The 22830-nt window shown below is 41.5% G+C and overlaps 2 protein-coding genes across 2 annotated transcripts; both read right to left on the bottom strand.

The window, feature by feature from the left end:
* Nucleotides 1–7139: 7139 nt before the first annotated feature.
* Nucleotides 7140–9783, bottom strand: LOC146497080 (tripartite motif-containing protein 16-like). The gene has a single exon (XM_085140784.1). It carries the CDS (start codon nt 9259–9261, stop codon nt 7609–7611), a length of 1653 nt encoding a protein of 550 aa, XP_084996910.1. The 5' UTR covers nt 9262–9783; the 3' UTR covers nt 7140–7608.
* A 1317-nt stretch (nt 9784–11100) lies between these two features.
* On the bottom strand, nt 11101–17665 carry LOC146497079 (E3 SUMO-protein ligase ZBED1-like). The gene is made up of 6 exons (XM_085140713.1): nt 13194–17665; nt 12978–13095; nt 12717–12853; nt 12168–12638; nt 11492–12080; nt 11101–11430 (listed from the first exon to the last, which is right to left on the bottom strand). Exons 1-6 carry the CDS (start codon nt 13260–13262, stop codon nt 11108–11110), a joined length of 1707 nt encoding a protein of 568 aa, XP_084996839.1. The 5' UTR covers nt 13263–17665; the 3' UTR covers nt 11101–11107.
* Between the last annotated feature and the right edge of the window lie 5165 nt (nt 17666–22830).

Raw genomic sequence — 22830 nt, 5'->3', positions numbered from 1 at the left:
GGGGTTTGATGGATCAGCTGGACAATACAGTCAAAGACAGACTTCATTCATCATATGCAAGAATCCTAGTTGGATTTTTGTTTTCACTCATATTTTTGAACCAAATATTGAAAACAATTCTGACAGACTGGATACCTGGTCATGTGTACATTACCTTGTACTCAAGCATCCCAGGACAGAGCCCTGCCCCACCATGAGCCTGGGTGGATACGTGGTTATAATTTAAAAGGACCGATACTGAATATGAATATTTCATGAAAATTGAATTATAATACAAATTAGTAATAAGGGTTTCTCTGCGCCCTTATCTACCCCATACTCAAAGAGCTGCGGGCAGAGAGGGTGACAGGAGAGGATGGCACTGAAGAGAAGATGCTCGGTTTCTGGAGTCTCCTGGTCCTGTCAGTATTAGTAGGATGCATCTGCTGTGTCTTCTCGTGGATGCTCACCTACCTTGACTCGTTCCAGCCTGGTATGGATTTCCCAACACTGCGGACAGTGGCCCACGTCAGAGACGTTTAATATTGATTACATATGTCTGAATTGCTAACCCTAACCCTAGCTCAACAGACCACAATGCCCTGTCAGTATTATTACATGCTGTGAACATAAGTAGCTTTGATCACAGTTTATGTTGTAAAAGAGAAGGAATGTTGAAAAAAGATCAACATTGTGATATTATTTCTTCCAAACTGACCAGAAACATGCTTGTCAGACTCTCACAGCAAAGGATCAGACTCACTGTGCATGACGGCTCGGGACAATGATGTCTGTTAGATTGTCAGTTGTTTAGTGTGCTTCTGTACAGTTAGGGTCACCGTCTCTATTTCAGAATAATTAATATGCGGAAAACACTAAAAGTTGATTGCCTTCCAATATTCTAGCATAATTAAAAAAATTAGACTTTGTAAGTACATATTGTTACAGTCCTAATTCCAATATGATTCCTCATAACTCCTGCTTTGAAATACTGAACTTTAAAATTTACCTGATGAAAGATCATTTACAATGGCACTCTGTCAGGATAATTCTGACTATAAGATCACTGTATTAATCTGAATCCTTCTGAAATGTGCTGTGAATGAATGCTGATGCAACTCACTGTGGGAAAGCTGTTAATAAAATGAATCTGTGACACATGCAACACATTCACAGAGGAAGAGGACACAAAGGGAGGACACGCAGAGGCTGTGTTAAAGTCAGAAATCCAAATCTTTAGTCAAAAACAGGCGGCGGTTACAAACAGGAAGACAAGCAGTCCATCAAACAGTCTACAGGGTCAAACATACAGAGAATTCAAACAGCAGTAAAAAATAACTGGACTCTGAAAAACTTAAAGCAATGTGTGACGCAATAAAAGTATATTCACTGTATTATCATCAATTACAAAAGAGAAAAAGAGAAAAGGAGAAAAACGATGATTTCTAAGAAAATAAACCTTGATGGAAACATACAGAATGTAAACTGTGTGAGTTTGGTGAACTTTGTTAGTAACAAATGAGGAAAAAAAAGGGAGAGACAAAAACTCAGTATTCATTAATAATTAGAAAACATCTAAACATTCTGGTCGTGGATTTTTACAGTCTTAGTTCCGCTCGCTGTCATCATTATAATCATCATGATCAATGGCGAGGTCCTGAGGTGGGCGGGGCTGTCTCTGATGATGTCACCATGAAGGAACAGCATCTGGCACGTGTTGCTGAAACATCCCAGTACACTGGTGTAGTTTCCTCTCCAGCTGTTTGACACTTCAACATTAAGGGGAAGAAGAAGAAACAGTGTCAGGTCAGGTGACCACATGGTTTCTAAAATAACTGACAGGAAGTAACCAGGCCATTGGAAATGGATGGCATGTGTTTAGAGTTACTGTAGTTGGGTAACTCTACTTACCAAAAGCAGAAGCACACAGATGACAGATCAGATGCTGAATGTTGCAGGAACATGCTCACGTGTGGTGATCATCCAGTGCTGCTCCGGCAGGTTACACAGTCCAAGACTGATATGCTGCCCATCTGAGAGTTTGAAAACACACATGCAAAGATTTATTTTGTATTACAGTCAAAGTTGGATGTTCATTTTTGTCCTTTAAAAATGTTTGTGTATTTGAAAGCACTAACATTTAAGGATGACTTGGATCGTCTCCTTTAAAGGGGAGACAAGTGTATCCACTGATCTACGTCACTTTACCTGGATGATGACTCCTCTCTCCCTCACTCAGAAACACTCCTAATATAACCAAGCAAATATATAATATTCAAGATTTACTTACATCATTACAAAAACAGCAAAAACATCTCCCTTTGATTCTATTTCTCCATTCCTGCTGAACATCAGGCAAGAAATATCTCAGTAAATCACAGTAAAATGTAAAGCACATATTTTCTCTGCTTTGTCTAAACTCTGCAGAGCCTCTGTCAAGAAAAACATATCTGTAAGCATAAAACAAATATACATTTCATAACACTGCACTGGACAAACCTCGGTCAGTTGATTTCCTCTGTGTAGTGCAGACGAGCATCAGTCAGCAAGTCGAGATGGTGAGATGGACTGGTGTCCTTTGTGACTCTGCTGGTTTTTCTGAGGAAACACCACCGTCTCTCCACACCGTCACCATCTGTGAGCACAAACTGCCGCTCTGCCAGCATGTAGGAAATCACATATCACACACACAGGGGTGAAGAACCATTAGAGCTCAACTTTGAATACTTTAGATCTAAACAGATCAAACTAGCTCTTAGTTTCAACAATCAGTGAACAGACAAACAATGATACTGATTCTGTATGAATACAATACGGTATTTTCAATTCAGGTGTCAAATTAATTTATTAAAACTAATACAGATATATGTATATATATATTTTTTTGATAAATTAGTTTGCTAAATTATAAGAATACATTTTTTTATTTTTTTTTCATTTAACAATTGCAACTGAAAGAAATTAAATATTGAACAAAAATATATTGTCACATTCTGAGCATGCTCAGCACGCTGACAGACTTGAAGTTGCTACAGATTTTAAGAAGTGATAATTTTATTTTTCATCTGTTTAATCAAACATTTGATGCCTCAGCTGTCTCAGTCCTATAGCGTTCTGCAACTACAACTAACCTGAGGCTTGGATTTGGCTGCAGGTGCCCCTGTACATCCTTCTCAGCAGCACACATGTGGGTACCATTTAATCACACTTCTTCCTGAGCTTTGCTTCATCACAAGACCAAAGGTGGCATCCCGTGTCACGGTCTTATCATCATCCAGAAGAAACATTTGAAGAAACATCATGGAGAAGAAACATTTACACGCCTCCTGGTTTTGTTTTCTGATCCTGCAAAAAGACTGAGGACAACAAAGCCCAGAGAACACGAGATACACAACATCCAACATTCAGACTCAACAGCCTCCATAAATGAAGAGCACCAGGTTGGTTCAGTTATAGTAGATATAAGCATACTTCACATTACTGGGTATGAAGAATAATGAGGAGGTAAACTTTGAAGATGCAGAGCGTGATGTCCCATCATCAGACTGTAAACAAACATCCACCAGGCTTCTTTGCTGTCAGAGGTGATGATTCTCCCATCAGGGATCAGTAGAGTGTATTAACCTGTGGTATAAGCAGCAGTCACTGAAATATTACTGTTTCAGATAAGAAATCTAGCACATAAAAGCCAGGGTGGGAGGGATCTCTGCAAACTGACTTACCTCTGCAAGTGTGAAGCTCAACAAAAATCTGACTCTCCAGTCACAGACAAACAAAAAACTCCAGCTGGGAGATAGAAAACGCTGTCTGGGTCTTGCTGGATGTTGCTGGTCAGAGTCCACACATTAGCAGAGTGCTTCTTGGTCCCACTGACCCATGTGGACAGCGACTGTGGAGAACTGTTCTGGATGAACATGTGTTTCTGTGCTCACAGCCCACCTCTGAGGAACCTGCAGTTCATTTTAAGTCTACTTTAAACAGACCTCACAAAAGGCTGATGTGGCTGGATCAGTACTCTGATTTAAGTGCGATATCTTTGGCCAGGGATTAATCTGGTGCATCGCTTCACTGCAGTCTTATGTATTTTCCCCACACCTGAATTTAAAAAAATACCGATATATACAAATAACAGCTTCAGCTGATGCAGCCTGACTCAATCCTAAATGTTCAGCACACAGAGACACAGAGGGACTGTTTAAAGTTTAGTGTTAACCTGAGTCACTGATCATTTACAGTATTACAGAGTCTGGCAGTCTTTGCATGATGTCCACGTCACTGTACGTTTCTAGCTGACTCTCAGGTGTGACAGGTGTGCCAGCAGGAAAGAGTAATAACAACCTGCATCCTGAGGTTTGTCATGCAGGATTAAAGGAGCCAGGCTTTGTTCACACAGCTAGGATTGTATTTTACACTGACCCTGGGTCAGTATAAGTATCATACAGTTTAAACGAAGCACTGAAACTTGCACATATTTATTACAGATGCACTGAAGCTAATCGAGATATTTGCTGTCAATCTGTGGCTGCGATTAAACACTTTACTGGAAACTTTACTAACTAGTAACTTCATCAGTCATGACAGAAGCTAATATTTCTGTGCTAACATCGTTTAAACAGTAACAGCTTTACTCCAATATAAGCTAACGTTTACACCGTAACTTTAAGCTAGCACCATAAAGACGGTAAAACACGTAATAATATCTACAAATGCATCTTAAAGCTGTTATATTAGCACTCGGTGTATTACTAACATAACCACATTAACATTATTGACACTCGCTGACTTTTAATAGTCATTCTATAAATGCTGTCCGTTTAAATGGTCTTACCTGTAAACACTGCTGTATCCACCGGATTCCAGCCAGAGTGGATTCTGGAGTCTTCCCACGCTCCTGTTAGTGATCCTCCATCTGGATGGATGATAACAACCTTCTGAACAATCTAGCAGGAGATGGCCCATATCTATGGGACTGATTTGTGCTAATAACGCCCATTGTATGGACTGATAACAGCCGAAGCGGGTGAATAAAGTCACCCAGTCGCTAGCTGTGCCATTACCCAGCATACATCACTCCCTCCATAAATGCAATAAACGATACAAAAGTATCCTTCTACATGTTTTTCAGGTAGTTGTTTACATTATATAATTTATTGTGTTCAGTATACGTCACTACAATGTGATTTAGGAAATATATAAATATACAGACAACAGGCTCTTCCGCGCAATCTCTTGTCGTCAATAAGCAACGTTAAGGGAGCAGCATAGTATTCAATGAGAGGACCCTGCACGTCGATAAGTGAAGCAGAGGGAGCCTGACCATGCGTCACACATTTGACGAGTTGGGAGTGAGAACGTGTTGATTAAACATCTCACACAGCCCCTCATCTGTGACCCTTAGCAAACCCACTGGATATCTACCTGTACATAAAGGAGATCAGATCAGTTCCATCTAGACCAGCTGTAACAGGAAAATGCTGCTTACACTTTGATGCATCACTTTCAGTTTGTCATATAAGACAATATATCAGATTGAGGCATTATTTTCCTGCAGTGAGTAAATCTACTTTGTACTTTACTCTTTTCTTTTAGGTAAAGGGTCTAAACAGTACTTGTACACAGTGGAAATCCCATAAGAACGTCTCCTGAACTCTGAAAAATAACAAAACAAAGACTAAAAGGAGGTCATGGGTGCTGATGATGATGATGATGATGATGAGTAGCATGCATTTAAAAAGTGACTGATGTCCTAGAATACAACAGAACAGTGTCTCTACAAACTTATGAAAACATGACAGTCTTGCATTAGTTTGTATTCTTATGATTTCAAAAAACGAGGGAAAAATCTCCTTGAAATCCACAATTCCTTTTTGTTATTTCTTAGTGTGTGACGTATTTTATTGCCTTTATGATTGGTGCAAACAGTTTCCTGATTCATAATGGAAATAGATTTTAGACACAGGAGGAACACGCAGTGATCAGCAGGAGCAGCTTGGAGTCCAGTCTTCTTCACACTGAGGAGGGACATATATGCAGGAACAGTTGTCATAACTGTTACAACCACCAGATGGCGAAAGAGTCCCACTGCAACTTTAAGCCATGAAGGATGTGTCTTGAGGTTTGCTTGTGATAAATCTGCTTTATGTGAGTCTTTTTCAGAAAGTAACAGTAATATGTCTGATTATATGTCTTTAATCAGTAAAGTCTCGCTTTGCTAGAAATAAATCAATAATAAAATTGTAAACATGCAGCTGTATGTTAGAAGTCAAAGGGTCCTTAAGTCTTCTGTAAATTGACGGGGATCAAATGAAGGACACAAGTATCTGTTCTTACTCTAATAAATGCTGCTTTAATATCCAACAGACTATTTTCCTTCCTCATCAGCAGTAAACAGCTCGACTGCGTCTGTGCATTTGTGTCCTCCATACTTGTTTACACAGACATCTCAGGCTTGATGCCACGATGCAGTGTAGAAACCTGACAACCCTCTGACTCATGTTCAAATGTTCAAGGACATTTCTCAGGATCATGTATGACCCCTTTTTGACATTTGGACTTTCATTGATAATATTTGTGTTTCTGAGTCATTTTTGTGGAGACTTCTGTCCAACGTAGTGTCCAAATGAAGCCTGAAGCTTTTCTTCACCCTCTTGTCAGATGGTCAGCAACAAAACTCTGTTCCAACCAATGTCTGATAAGAGATGAGACACAGCAGCTGAGCAAATGATCATTTCATGCTGAAGACATCCTCAGACAGAATTAAATACATACATAAACACAGCCTGGTGCCAATAACACAGCTAATGACACTGCTGTATCACTGGCTTTACTGATTAAAGACCATATCTGAAGGAAATCTTTGAACACAACAGAAAGTGACCTTTTAAACCTGCGACACTGATGCTGCATTCAAGGACCATTACAAACATCTGAAAGGACTTAAGAACATGAAGAAAATGTGACTTGTTTCTCTGTAATGAAGCTGTTTTAGTGAAGAAAGTTGAAAGGTCACAGAGCGACTGCTGAATCTTCTGCTCTAAACATGAACTCTGAACTTTGTGATGCTTCAGGAGGAAAACTGCTTCAGTTATTCTCTCAGATTAGTTTCATATTTTCTGCATCAGATTTGAGTGAGATCCTGGAATGAAGACAGAAGAAAAGACTTTGTTCAAAGTTTGATTTATAGTCAAACCTTCCAGTTTATTCACACAATAAAACATCAACACAATATATGAATTCATTCATTAAAATCACAGTTTTTCCTCATTTGTTTGATGATTTTGACAAAAACAAACACAAACACACACACATGGTCTGCCATACTCATAAAGAGAAATGTGGACATTTTTCAATACAAATATTCCAGAAACATTTAGAGGATAGAGAAGTTTACATTTTCATGTGGAGAAATATTTTAGTAAATCAAAATGATGATGAGCAGTGATAGCCTCCATAAACAGTCACAGGAAAGATCTCCTTTAAAAACTCAGAAACATCAAGAGAACAACTAGAAGATGTGGAGGTACCACCCATAATGTTTGACTGACAGCTGATCTCTGTGCAGAAATGATGGAGAGAAAATAAAATGAAACTAAAATACAGATTTAAACCCACAATATGAAAGACTTCAGTCTATTTCACTTTAATCAACTCAGCTGTGGCTCCATAATTATAAACCCTCAGTCCAGCATAGAGCGGCTGAGTGAATGTGGTCTGGACTCTGTGGAGGAGAGTCATGGTTTCAGAGACGCTGTAGAAGGACAAAATACCTGCTCTGTGATCCAGGTACACTCCTACTCTGGAGGAAGGAGGACCTGAGACAGGAGTTTGGATGTTGTTGTACCAAAATGTATAACTGTTGTTGTCACAATCTAATGACCAAGATTTGTCATTATTTCCAAATTTAGATTCATCTCCTTTTCTCCTGATATTCTTGTATGCGACTGCTACATAAACTCCTCCCCCTCTCCACTCCACCTCCCAGTAACAACGTCCAGTCAGACTCTCTCTACTCAGGACCTGCCACCAAGTGAATCTGTCTGGATGATCAGAATAAGACTGTTGTTGATCCATTAATGTTACTTTTCTGTTCCCCTCTGATAATAACAGCTGTTTGTTTGCTGTGTTTGGATCCAGTGTGATTTCACATGAATATTTTAAGAATCCAGCTCTGGTCTTTGGCTCTGGTTGTGACAGTAAAACATCCACTTCAGTGACTGTCAGTGAGATGTTTGTCCATCCCTCTCTCAGAATGTCCTGTAGTTTATCTCTGACCTCTGACACAGCTGCTGTCACATCCTCAAAGTAGCTCAGAGGACGGATATTGATGCTGGATGAGTCTGTAGACTCACTGAGTGCTGACAGTGAGGGGTAGTTGTGTAGAAACTGGATGTGATCCTCTGTGTGTGAGAGCTGCTTCAGCTCAGCATCTTTCCTCTTCAGCTCAGTGATCTCCTGCTCCAGCTTCTCCTGAAGCTCTTTGACTCGACTCACTTCAGTTTCCTGCTGGGATCTGATCTGCTGCTTCACATCAGAGCTTCTTTTCTGGATGAGATGGATCAGCTCAGTGAAGATCTTCTCACTGTGCTCCACTGTTTGATCAGCAGACTGATTGATGGCCTCCACCTCCTGTTGAAGCAGCTTCACATCTTTCTCTCTGTCCTGGATTCTCTGCTGGATGTTTTGTCGACTCACCTCCAGCTCTCTCTGCCTCTCAGTCCTTTCTGCTGCAGCTGAGACTGTGTCGTGGCCTTTATGTTCATCCACAGGGCAGAGATAACAGATACTCTGCTGATCAGTACGGCAGAACATCTTCATCACCTCATCATGACGAGAGCAGATGTTCTCCTGGAGCTTCTTGGAGGGCTCCACCAGCTTGTGTTTCCTGAATGTAGGTGAATCATAATGAGTCTGAAGGTGTTTCTCACAGTAAGATGCCAGACAGACTAAACAGGACTTGAAGGCTTTCATTTTTCTTCCAGTGCAGACATCACAGGCCACATCTTCAGGTCCAGCATAGCAGTGATCAGCAGGAGCAGCTTGGAGTCCAGTCTTCTTCAGCTCCTCCACTAAATCTGCTAACATGGTGTTTTTCACCAGGACAGGCCTCGCTGTGAAAGTCCTCCGGCACTGAGGGCAGCTGTAGATTTTCTTCTTTTCCTCTTCATCCCAGAAGCTTTTAATACAGTTCATGCAGTAGCTGTGTCCACAGGGAATAGTCACCGGATCCTTCAGTAGATCCAAACAGACTGAACAGCAGAATTTTGTTTGATCCATTTGATTCATGTGCTGTGCCGTTTCACCGTCTCTCAGTGACTGTCAGACAGTTTCACTTCCTCTGAACAGAAACAACCTCTGTGCTCTGAAGGGAAACAGATCTCTGCTCTTTTTCACCTCCTACAGGAAATGAGGCTCACCAGCAACTGCATTTACACCATGTTGTTTAGACCCATCCTGATACAGACACATCTGTGAAGGGAGGCACTAAAGAAATATTCTTACAGAGCGACCAAGAGCCAATCACATGATGCAGGGTGTGGTATGTTTGGTTACAACATGCAGTAACAAGTCTGACCCAGTTAAAGTTTAATAGTTTATCTTTACTTGGTGCTTTGAAATGTGACAGTCAACACTCAGCGAGTTCATTTTATATTTCAAAAAGTTCAGCAAAGTTTAGGATGCTGTGATGAATAAAAATAAATCACACTTTATATTTTGACATTTTCTAATCTTAGTTCATTCTCACACTTACAGAATGATGCATGGGAACAACTGACTCCACTAAATCAAACCTATGTTCAAATAAAATTACTGTACAAGACAGGCAGCAAGCTTGATTTCTTGATTGTTTTTTTAAATAGTAAAATATATGTAAAACTATTTAAAAAACAAATACAGATAGTGTTCTAATTCTACATTCTTTAGTAATTTTTCCTGTGTACCACCATGGATTTTGAAACAATACATTAATATGTGCTTTAAATGCAGACACTCAAATATAACTCAACATTCACACTGAAGATACACAGTAGACATAAGAATCCGTTTTCATGCCCTTTGTTTATTCTTTCATTTAAAATCTTTGTGGTAAAGATCATCATAATTACACATTAACTTTCATGTACAGCTTAAATGTTTCACTACACTGTTGGCAGCAAAGATTTCACAGCAAAGCCGATTAAACTAGAAGCTAAACGACTGTTCAGTCCAAGGGCGTAGATTTGGCATGGACGGAAGGGACCCACCAATATCCAGCGATTATTGAATTGTCCCCACCAATAATTTGAAAGAAAAACAAACCCGATAGAAAGAAAAAAACGATCTGTCAGCGTCTCATTCACCCAGCGGTGCAGAAAGAGTTAAATTACGTTCTCTACTGGAGTCCTACGTCACGTGACAAATATGGCCAATGTGATTGGAGCTCTGTTTAGTTTTAGCAGCGGCAAGCCTGCGCTGCGAGGAGGAGAGGAGGACGGCAGCAAAGAGGAAGAACCTGGATATAAGAAAGTATTTTTCAAAGAAACCTGTAAGTCACTTAAAGTCAAGCTCACTCATAACATGTAGTGATGGTGAGATGAAGCCTCGTGATGAAATGAAGCTTTCCATCCAACTGGTCGACTCATGGTTCGAAGCATTGTGATGATTCATTTGCTCTACTGCGCCATCAAGTGGACGATTCAAGTGAAACGGGCTCAATGATTATAATGATGTGATGTGTAAACCTCTAAACTGAATAAATAAATTGTTTTTATGGTTGTTTATCCCGAATATTGTCTCAGTATGTCTGATACAAAAGAGAAAGTGGAAACTATCAGTACAGAGTTTTTGGGATGATTGTGTAACTGTGTAATCATGCTTATGTACATCTCAATAATGACACAAACTAGTGTGTGGCGCTTCAAGTTGAATGAATAAAGAAATTACTTTTGTTCATGACACCAATAACTAAACTCTAAATATTAGTTATATTTAATATTATACTAATTTTATATTAATTTAATTTAATTAATGTTTGTGTATAATAAATTGGCAGCTTAACACAGGAATGTACATGGAAACAAAAAGGGAGGGAGTTGTGATGTGAATGTGGTTGTGACTTTATAACAGTGCTCATGACACTAGGGAAAAGTTTTCATTTGTTTTTATTCAAAAATAGCAGCTTTTCCACAGTGCTGGGCTTAAGACGGTTCCTCTTTTTTGAGAGGATTTCTCCTGCTTTTGAAAATATCCTCTCACAGGGCACAGATGAAGCAGGGGTTGCAAGAAAAACCACAGCAAGTTTATACAAGTTTGGATAAAGAAATTTGTGTCCAGCCCAGTACTCCAGCGGATTCTCCAGTCTGCCCATATTTGGTTCATGGAGGTATTTCTGTACTTCAGCTGTTGCATCAGCAGTAGCATTTGGGGTCTTTGTCTCCAGAACAGTGGTGTCCAAACGATGCCACAGTTTGCTACCTAAAACAAACAGAATGTAAGTAACTAAATACAATATAATAATCAAAATGTGCTCATATACCTTGAGTCACAGGCTGAGAAGCTTTTGATGATGAGGCTGCTGATGAGAAGGCCACGTGCCGCAAAATAGCAGCACATTCAAAAATAAGTCTCTTCTCAGCATCCATTGCTTTATTTGGGCTAAAGAAGCCTATTTTTTTGAACCTTGGATCCAGCAATGTTGCCAGTGACATGATGCTCATTGACTGCAATGTGTAGAGCTTCTCCTTTAATTGTCTCCTTAGACACTCAACCATGGTGGAGCTCTCTGGAGTTAGGACAACTCCCATTTCCTCTTCATTTAGTGCATGGTGCAACATTGTTAGAAGTGGAATTACTTTGGATCCAGACACTCGCTTTTCCTCTGACAGCTCAGTGGTGGCATCATTAAATGGGGAGAGTATTTTAAGACATTCTGCCATAAGGTCATACTGTTCAGAGGATAGTGGGCAAATATCAGTGTGCAGGCCAGCTAACGATGCTCCAATAGGTTCCCTGAGTTCATGAACACGTTGAAGCATTTGGAATGTGCTGTTCCAACGTGTATCCACCTCTTGAATTAACTTCAGTGCAGGCCGGCCCATTTGCTCCTGCACCTCTGTCAGCCTCTCCTAGAAAAACAGCCAACACAAACTGATTAATTCAAGCTGTGTTACTGCAGCAGCACCTCAAAGCAGTAATGAAATAATGGAACAAACCTTAGCAGTTGTACTGCTCTTGAAATATCCCACTATCCTCCTACAGGTAGTCCGGATGTCAGACAGCGTCGTGTGTTGATCAAGAGCTTTTTTGACCATTAGGTTTAATGTATGTGCCACACAATTACTGTGACGCAAACGAAGCTCCTTAGCACAAGCACCCATGTTTGCTGCTCCATCAGTCACATAACATGTAACTTTGTCTGTAATGCCCCACTCTGACATGAGCGCTGCTGTTACTTGTGACAAATTGACAGCAGTATGTGCTTGAGGGAAGTGCTGAACACCTAACACTACAGAATGCAATGCAGTGTTAGAGTCAATGAAATGGCAGGTGACGGCTAGGTAAGCCTCTGTGTTAATGGAGGTCCACATATCAGATGTCAAACTAACTGCAGAAACCTTGGCCACAGTCAGTTTTTCTTTTTGTTTGGACTCTTTGTATCTTTGGTCCACCATAGCTTTCAAAGCCTAAACAAAAGAAGGTACAGTACTTAATATGTAAATAAAGGCAAAATGGAAACATGCTTCATATTTTAAGATACACACCTGCCTTGTGGGGAGAACATAGTTAGGGTTCAAAACTTTAACAAGCTTCCTAAACCCACTGTCCTCCACAATAGTGAAGGGCTGGGAATCCTCTATCACCATGTTGACCAAGGCCTCATCCACATCATTCCTCTCCCCTGATACAACAAAAAAACATTAAGAAATTACATATTTCAGTAAATAGAACCCAAATATTAATGAATTACATGGGGAATATAAATGTATCAAATGACTGTATCCTTAAAACCTACAAAAACTCACCTGAGCTTGGTCCACCTTGGTTAGTCTCCTTGTTCTCATGCAGGGCTCTGTAATGCCTCAGCATAGATGAGGTGTTGTTGCTGTATCCAAGTTCTTTAGAGCACAGCAAACACTTCACCTTTTAATAAACAGAAAGACAGAAATCTGATTATAGGATCTGTGGTGTGGTTTATTTATATTATGGTACTTATCATTTCTTTATTACAGTGTGTATACCTTATTAGGAGAGATGACATCAAAATGTTGCCAGACAGGGGAAAATTTTCTTTTCCTTGCTGGTTCCATCGAGGGAAGAAATGCTCAAGTAACTATGTAACACGTACGTAATCCAATTCCACAACACAACGTGATGGGGGAATCAGCTGTGTTTTGCTGCCCATTTTATTTCGAATTTGGCGCGAAACGGTGAACCAGTTCCCGAATCAGTCACGTGGTACGGACTGCCCGCGAGGCCTCGAACGTCACTGCATACGTAATCAAAGCAAGCCTCGATACGCGCTTCAGAAAAACGCCCCCGAGATTACCCGACGCACGATTCGGAGCTTCGACACAATAACGTTACAGGCTATGCTAGGCTTTGGCCCACATCAGTCTAAAATTGTATGTAACCATGAATAACGTGTTTTGTAAACTAACTGCACAGCAGGCAGCACTATCAGTTCTCTCAGTCTCAGAGCAGCATTTCTAATTTTGATTGAAACTGTCAGAGAAAACGGAGCCTCGAGCGAGCCAGGATATTAGTTTACAGAGGCTGTTAAAATTATATGTCTAACGTTAAAATGTTGGTGACACAATAATTTTATCCTAATGGTACTGACATATTCATAGCGTTAATTTTTGAGACAAAATATCATGAGGTAGTCAGGATTTTGCAAATATTCCACCTTGTAGTGCAGTTTGCACAAATTGTTTTAAAAATGCACTCACACTACAAACATTACTGACGAGTCAAGATCTGCACAAATTGACAGAAACACTGAAGCAGCTCCACATTTTATTCTTATTGTCATGTATGTCCTATTTGTCAGGTGATAGAAAGTAATGGTGATACAAGATCACAGGTGAAATTGGATGATGACCTGATGGTTCATGACTGTATTTGAAGCACATGTGTGACTGCATGTATGTGAATGTCTCACTGTTATTTATCAGCTGACAGAGGCAGCTCTGCCATGTTGTAGCTCAGACAGAGGTGAAGAGGTGAGGTCACAGGTGACTGACTGATGATTTGGTGCTATAGATTAACTAGTATTTATTATCATGACAATTGTTAGGCTGCTGATGTAAATTGATTCATTAGTGTATATTTGACAAAGAATCTGAATTGACACGTCTCACTTTTTATATGGCACGAATCCATGTGTTATTTTATCAGGTGGCAATATGTCCTAGTGCAGTCAGAGGGGAAGAGCCAAAGGTGAGGCACATCAAGCACAGAATAATAATTTTAATCTGAGGATAAAACTCATGTACTGAGGCTGAAAGAAGCTTCAGTGCTCTCAGAAGACTAAAAAGATGGCTAAGGTCAACAATGACTCAAATGAGATTAAACAATGCTGCTGTGTGTCCACCAGCAGAGACTGGACAGTATAGATGTAAAACAAATATGCCAGCAGTTTATCTCAGTTAACGAGAGGAGCAGGCATGTGTTTGGCTCCTTCACATAGTGGACATTGAGTTGTTGTGTGGGACACCAGTAGTCCATGTCTGTTGCTGTAACAGTAGTTCATGTTTAGAATAAAACATCCCAGCTCACTGATTTGATCGGGGCAATAGTGCCTAAAATGTTGCATAATTTTGCTGAGATCTTTTACTTTGTGGTCATCTTAGACGAGTAGTTTTATGGACAAAACCCAGCAGGTCATTCAGTGTTCCCTTAGTGCAAATGTATCAGAGATGTTGGTGTACTATAACTGAACTAATGTTGTTAATTTCTTAAAGTCATTTTCTTTTATTGTCATGACTGTATTTGAAGCTATTTTTATGTTTGTATGATACCTGATTTATATGGAATATGACTGAAGTAAACTAAAGTCTAAAATACTTAGTCAGTCATTTGTTTAATAGTAATTTAACATTATCTAATTCACATATAAAACTATGAATTGTGATTTTAAATGGTTTAAAAACACGTAGAATAGCATATGTAGGCAAGTATATTTCTCCTCTTTTTATTAAGGAGCAAAAACAAAAAGGAAAAAAAAAAAAGAAACAGGGCAGAGTTCGGTGGTTGAATCATCCGTCCCCACCAATGCCAAAACCAAATCTACGCCCTTGGCTCAGACACATGTTTGTAAAGAGAATGAATAATAAGGGCGATAAGAGACACCCTGGAGGAGAAGCTGTGGAGGAGAACACTGGGTCAGACAGGACCCCATTTATTCTCACTCTTTGTGACCTTTCAGTTAAAAGATCTAAAATCCAGCAAACCAGGTTTTTCCTGATTTCAAACTCTTCTAAAAGTCTTTTCATTAAAATATGGGGCTGTATTGTATTAAAAGCTGAAGAAAAATCAATGAAAAGAAGTCTTGCAAAAGTCCCTTTACTCTCTACATGTTTAAGAATCAGATTTAGTTGAGTCAAAAGCGCGTCCTGCACTCCTCTGTTGGGCCTGGACGCAAATTGCATTGGATCCAGCTGATATTCAATCTCTTCCATAATCACATTTCTGATGATTTTTTCAAAGACTTTCATGACAACTCAGGTGAGGCAACAGGCCTGAAGTCATTCAGGACGTTTGGACGACTAGATTTAGGGACATGAACGACGACAGCTTCCTTCCAAAGCGAGGGCACATTTTGTATTTGAAAGGATTTATTAAAAATAAGCTGAAATTTAGGACTGAGCTCTTTAGCACAAGATTTAATTAGGCGGCACTAATGTTATCAGGGCCCTGGCTCTTGTTCACATTAACTGTATGAAAGGCCTTTTGGACATCGCTGAGTTCAGTGATGAAGTGTTGAGTATCTTTCAGTTTCTGTTTCAGTTCAGAAGAACTAAAACGAGCATAAAGCATATTCAAATCTCTGTCTGACTTAAAAGCGTCTACAATGATCTGACTGCTGCTCTGGGGATTTTGAAACCCTGATATGGTTTTCATACAAGTCCAGGCACACCCAAAATGTTTTGCAGCAAATTTGCTTTCAAGAAGGTTTTTGTAGATCTGTTTTGCTTTCAAGAGCTCGATTTTCAAGTCTTTGGTGACTGCCTGAAAGTCAGTAACAGCCCCCTCTTTAAAAGCCTGTCTCTTTTTCCTTAAACAGGATTTGATGCCTTTGGTGACCCATGGCTTATTGTTAGGGTACACTTTAGCACGCTTAAGGGGTATAAGGGGTATAATCATGTCTTTACAAAAAACTGCATATGAGCTAACATCCACCAAAGCATCAAGACTGAATAAAAACTTCCCAATCTGTAAATTTAAAACATTCCTGCAAGGTAAGCACAGATTCTTCTGACCACATGATTGATTGATGATAACATCGTTTTTTCACCCCCCAAAAAATTCACGTTCAAAGCAACATATCAGCCCGATATCACACAGAACTGTCACATGACATCAAACACAAGCTGTCAGCTCTGCAGAGTGGGCAATCATAATGAAGCCGTTCATTATAAGCTGCAGACTCAAGCTGCTCTTCATATATTTGTCCACCAGATGTCACCAAAGAGGACTGTGATGAAAGCTTCGAGTAAAGAACAGTTTTTCATTACAAGCTTGGCCAACTGACTACAATCTACAATAAACTAATATGGCTTTTCAATCCTCTCTTCAATCACTTGGTACCACCAGGAACCTTTAAATGGGCCTCAAGCTGCCTGGAGACTGTTTTGTCGTGCACATCAGAGAAACCACAGGTAAGACAATCTTATCTAAAAGGTCAGTGTAACAGTATTGTTTTCCACCAGCTTAACCAAACTTCCCACACTGACTGAAGTTTCTTTTCCCAGGCAAACATTAAACAGCAGCAGCTGGAAAACTGGAAAACCTAAAGCCAAATAATCAATAAAACTTTTGTATGAGTGAGTATTGATAAACTGAGCATAATTAAACCTCAGTGAAACCACATATAAGTTCTGGTAACTGGCACATATTTATGTTTAATATGTTGTTTTATATTTTGATCAGTTTCAGGTGTTTGTGCGACTGTGTTAACCATCAGTAAAACCACATATAAATCACACTTCTGTGTTTAACAATTACAACACTTGATGCTGTTTTTCTGATTCAGGATTATGTGTGTGATGAGTTGGCCACACAGTTCTTATCTTTCTGCTTCACACACACACAAAACTGCCGAGGTTGAAGCTGGCTTCAGTCTCTTTCTACCCCAGGTCTCACCACATTTCCAAAATGTAAACTCTGAGTCTCATAAGAAATGTGGTTCAAAAAGATGTGCTGATCTATGAATGCATCCTTACTGAAAGCTAAAGATGTCCAGCAGACAAAAACAGCAGCTGAATGAACAGTTATCATGAGCGAGTTACAAACACTATCACAGGAAATAACAGAAATAAACTGTAGTTTCCATTTATACCTGTAGTATTTTTTCAGCTCGACGTCATCTTCCAATATGTCAAAATATGATTTCATTGTATCTTAAACAAATACAAACTACTTTCTTTTCCCAGAATTTAGACAAATGAACAAAAAAAATAAATGATTATTGATTTAGGTATTAAAACAGGAAAAATCAGTTTAAATTAGAGTACCATTAAAACAAGAAGTTAGCACAGACATGCCAAAACACAAAAACAGAACAATAAAGTTGTCACGGGGCCGAGTGGCCTGTACTGAACAGGACTCAGGTGCAGGAACCCAGAGCAGAGACAGCAGATGATGTAACATTTATTAGGCTTAAGTGCAAAAAACGTAGCAAGGACAAAAAAAACCAATAAGACGTGGAGTTTGATGTGGCGTGGCCTGGGAAACGTGGCTAGGGCGAGGGAACGGGGCCTGAGATGCAGAGTGGAGCTGAGCAGGGAACAGTCACACTGAAGAGAGAAGATAGTGGAGGCAGCTCTGAAGTGGCAAGTTGTAAGAGTAGCAATTCTTACTTGCAGTAGGGCACATGGAGTGTTGAGAGGGGGGTGATGAGAATCCAGGGGAGGCTGAGTGGCGTGGAAAGGCTGACCTGAGATCCGGGGCTTCAGATGGAGTGTGATGGCAGGAGGGCAGGCAGGTGAGGCACAGAGAGATTTTCAAAATGATTGCTTGGTATCCTGAGTCCAGAGGTGGAGCGTGAGCCAAGGTGAATACAGTAACTGCAGCACAAGAGAGTCTTGTTAACAAGACAAATCACAGCAAGCACTTGAAGTATAAGGGCTTGTTACCAACATGTGTTGATGACAAACTGGCAGAGAATGAACATCAACGTGTGGCTTAAATCCCTCTGGCTTGATTGCCTGCAATAGGCTCCAGGTGTGCAGGAGCTGGAGGAGTTGGCCCTGCCCAGGGGCGGATCCCAGGTAAGTTCAGGAGCCTTATGGAAATTCCAGCCACCCACCGCAGACCATGACAAAAGTGTCTTTAAAAATGATTCAAAAACAGTTGTAGGAGCAGTTTTATGAACCATGTTCTGTTAATTTACTGACTAACCAGCAGCAACACTCTGAGTGTTTCCATCTGTTCAAATTCAAATTTTATTTGTCACATACACAGTCATACACAGTACGATATGCAGTGAAATGCTTAGACAACTGCTCGTGACCTAAAGAAAAAAAGAAAAGGCCTTGAATAAGATAGGAAATAAATATGAAAATTAAAAAGGGTAAATTTAACTAGGAAGGAATAAAATAAAATATAAAAATTAAAGTTAAAAATGAAACTTTAAGTTTCATTTCACTAATTTGTGTTGTACAAATAACTGTACAACACAAATTAGAATGAAGCGTAAATTTAACTGGGAAAGAATAAGATAAAATATATAAATTAAAGTTGAAAATAAAATAACTGTACAACAAAATACACAGTATAGGAATATATAAGAATGTATGAAGAAATATAAATATAATAATATATACATATACACACACATATATATAAAAAAAAACACCCAGCACGCCCCTGCGGGCGGTTTATCCTTCAAGCTCGGGTCCTCTACCAGAGGCCTGGGAGCTTGAGGGTCCTGCGCAGTATCTTAGCTGTTCCCAGGACTGCGCTCTTCTGGACAGAGATCGCCGATGTTATTCCCGGGATCTGCTGGAGCCACTCGCCTAGCTTGGGAGTCAACGCACCTAGTGCTCCGATTACCACGGGGACCACCGTTACCTTCACCCTCCACATCCTCTCGAGCTCTTCTCTGAGCCCTTGGTATTTCTCCAGCTTCTTGTGTTCCTTCTCCCTGATATTGCTGTCATTCGGAACCGCTACATCGATCACTACGGCCGTCTTCTTCTGTTTGTCTACCACCACTATGTCCGGTTGGTTAGCCACCACCATTTTGTCCATCTGTATCTGGAAGTCCCACAGGATCTTAGCTCGGTCATTCTCCACCACCCTTGGGGGCATTTCCCATTTTGACCTCGGGACTTCCAGGTTATACTCGGCACAGATGTTCCTGTACACTATGCCGGCCACTTGGTTATGGCGTTCCATGTATGCCTTGCCTGCTAGCATCTTGCACCCTGCTGTTATGTGCTGGATTGTCTCTGGGGCATCTTTACACAGCCTGCACCTGGGGTCTTGCCTGTGTGATAGACCCCAGCCTCTATGGATCTTGTACTCAGAGCTTGTTCTTGTGCTGCCAGCTTTGTCCAGCCACTGGTAGGATTTCTGGATATCAGCCACCTCCTCTATCTGCCGGTGGTACATACCGTGCAGGGGCCTGTCCTTCCATGATGGTTCCTCGTCTCCCTCCTCTTTCTTGGGTTTCTGCTGCCTGAGGTATTCACTGAGCACGCTGTCAGTTGGGGCCATCTTCGTGATGTATTCTTGGATGTTCGTTGTCTCATCCTGGACTGTGGTGCTGACACTCACCAGTCCCCGACCCCCTTCCTTCCGCTTAGCGTACAGCCTCAGGGTGCTGGACTTGGGGTGAAACCCTCCATGCATGGTAAGGAGCTTTCTTGTCTTTATGTCAGTGGCTTCTATCTCCTCCTTTGGCCAGCCTATTACCCCAGCAGGGTACCTGATCACGGGCAGGGCGTAGGTGTTGATGGCCCGGATCTTGTTCTTACCGTTCAACTGACTCCTCAGGACTTGCCTGACCCTCTGCAGGTACTTGGTGGTTGCAGCTTTTCTAGCGGCCTCTTCATGGTTCCCATTCGCCTGCGGGATCCCCAGGTACTTGTAACTGTCCTCTATGTCTGCAATGTTGCCTTCTGGTAGTTCAATCCCCTCAGTTCTGACTACCTTCCCTCTCTTTGTTACCATCCGACTACACTTCTCCAGCCCGAACGACATTCCAATGTCATTGCTGTATAGCCTGGTAGTGTGGATCAGTGAATCGATGTCTTGTTCACTCTTGGCATACAGCTTGATGTCATCCATGTACAGGAGGTGGCTGACAACTGCTCCGTTCCGTAGTCGGTATCCGTAGCCAGTCTTGTTAATGATCTCACTGAGGGGGTTCAGGCCTATGCAGAACAGCAGTGGGGACAGAGCATCTCCTTGGTAGATCCCGCACTTGATGGTGACTTGTGCTATGGGCTTGGAGTTGGCCTCTAGTGTTGTACGCCACATCCCCATTGAGTTCCTGATGAAGGCTCTTAGGGTCCCATTGATCTTGTACAATTCTAGGCATTCCAGTATCCAGCTGTGGGGCATTGAGTCATAGGCCTTCTTGTAATCAATCCAGGCAGTGCACAGGTTGGTTAGTCTGGTCTTGCAGTCTCGGCTGACTGTTCTGTCTACCAGTAGCTGGTGTTTTGCGCCTCTGGTATTCTTGCAAATTCCTTTCTGTGTCCCGCTCATGTATTGACCCATGTGCCTGTTCATCTTAGCCGATATGATGCCTGACAGGAGCTTCCATGTAGTACTGAGGCAGGTTATTGGTCGGTAGTTGGAGGGGACTGGTCCCTTCTTGGGGTCCTTGGGGATCAGGACCGTCCGACCTTCGGTTAGCCATTCCGGGTGTCCCTCGTTAACTAGCAGCTGGTTCATTTGTGCTGCCCGACGCTCGTGGAGTGCAGTCAGCTTCTTTAGCCAGTAGGCGTGAACCATGTCGGGCCCTGGTGCTGTCCAACTCTTCATACTGGAGACCCTTTCTTGGATATCTGCCACTGTGATGGTTACTGGACCCTGTTCAGGGAGGTCGCTATGGTCTGCCCTCAGATCCACTAGCCACTGAGCATCGCCGTTATGGGTTGCGTCCTTCCTGTTTCAGCCTTGTTTCCTGTTTGTATTTTGGCATGAGGAAGATGGCGGCGTGATCGGATTTGCCAAACGGAGGGCGGGATTGTGCCTTGTAGCCGTCCTTGACCGTAGTGTAGCAGTGGTCCAGTGTCCTTTCACCTCTGGTGGGGCAGGTGATATGTTGATAAAAGTTCGGCGCTGCACGTTTGAGGTTGGCACTATTAAAGTCCCCCGTTACAATAAGCGCAGCGACCCGGTGTTGTGTCTGGTGCTGTGTGAGTGCCTCATGCAGCTCGCATAAGGCGGTGACCGTGTCCGCTTGTGGTGGAATATAAACGGCACTTATAATGACCGATGTAAACTCTTGAGGTAGATAAAAAGGACGACACATGATGGACAGTAGTTCCAGATTTGGTGTGCAGGAGCGTGTGAGAGGAACAACGTTCGCACTGTTGGACCAATTGTTGTTCACCATTAAACACACGCCGCCTCCCCTTGACTTCCCCGAGTCCCGTGTCCTGTCCATGCGGTGAACCGAGAAGAACTCGGCCGGCTGGATGGCGTGGTCCAGCACCGCTGGGTTCAGCCATGTCTCGGTGAAGCAGAGGAGATTGCAGTCCTGAATGTCTCTCTGGAACTTTATCCTGGCCCTGAGGTCATCAAGCTTGTTCTCCACTGACTGGACGTTGGCGAGCAGGATGCTAGGCAGAGGTGTGCGGTGTGCACGAACTCTCAGCCTGTTCCTGACGCCGGCTCGTTTCCCTCGAGGCCGCCGCGTCGCGTCCTTTGTTCCCCCTCAAGATCTCACTCGGCCAGCTCGGATCCGGAGTTAAAAACTTCGAATTGTGAGTACATTGTATACCAATAGAAACAAGAGTGTCACTGTCATACCTAATGTACCCAATGGTGATGATTTTGCCGATTTAGAAGCGCTGAAAACTAACTTAAAAAACAAAAACAAAGAAAAGGTGGTCGGAGCAATCGTGATGGCAGCCGACCTCACCAGCGCCATCTTTTCCAATGCTGTGTTTATTTCCATCTTTACAGTCAGGCATAAACATCTCACAGCAGCTGGAAAAACCAGTGAGCACACTTTAGAGGAAAAAAGTGAAAGTTTATGTTCAACTGTAAAATATTCTCTGTAATGTAAATTGTTCTGCTCTCTGACAAACCATCAGAGGTGCAGCACGTGTATCATTTGGTGTTTGAAGCAGAAACAAAAGCAAAGAGTTAAAGGAAGACACATTTGAAGAAGAAGGAAAATGAAAACAAGACGTCACTGAGCAACAAGCTGACAGAACGAGAGCCAACAGTTTACTATCAGAACTGAGGCTGATCATTAACAGGGAGCAGCAGGTAACAAGGTCATCAGCAGTGGAGGAAAGTATGGAAGTAATACTCAGCTTCATGTTTGAAGATACTCGAGTATCTTAGCTGCAGGTCTGGAACAATGGTTTTATTTCCTTTCCCATTAAACATCTCACACAGCCCCTCATCTGTGACCCTTAGCAAACCCACTGGATATCTACCTGTACATAAAGGAGATCAGATCAGTTC

This window comes from Neolamprologus multifasciatus, chromosome 18 (assembly GCF_963576455.1).
Source record: "Neolamprologus multifasciatus chromosome 18, fNeoMul1.2, whole genome shotgun sequence".
Classification (NCBI taxonomy): Eukaryota; Metazoa; Chordata; class Actinopteri; order Cichliformes; family Cichlidae; genus Neolamprologus; species Neolamprologus multifasciatus.
The sequence above is the reverse complement of the archived record's forward strand: the minus strand, read 5'-3'. Positions and strand labels throughout refer to the sequence as shown.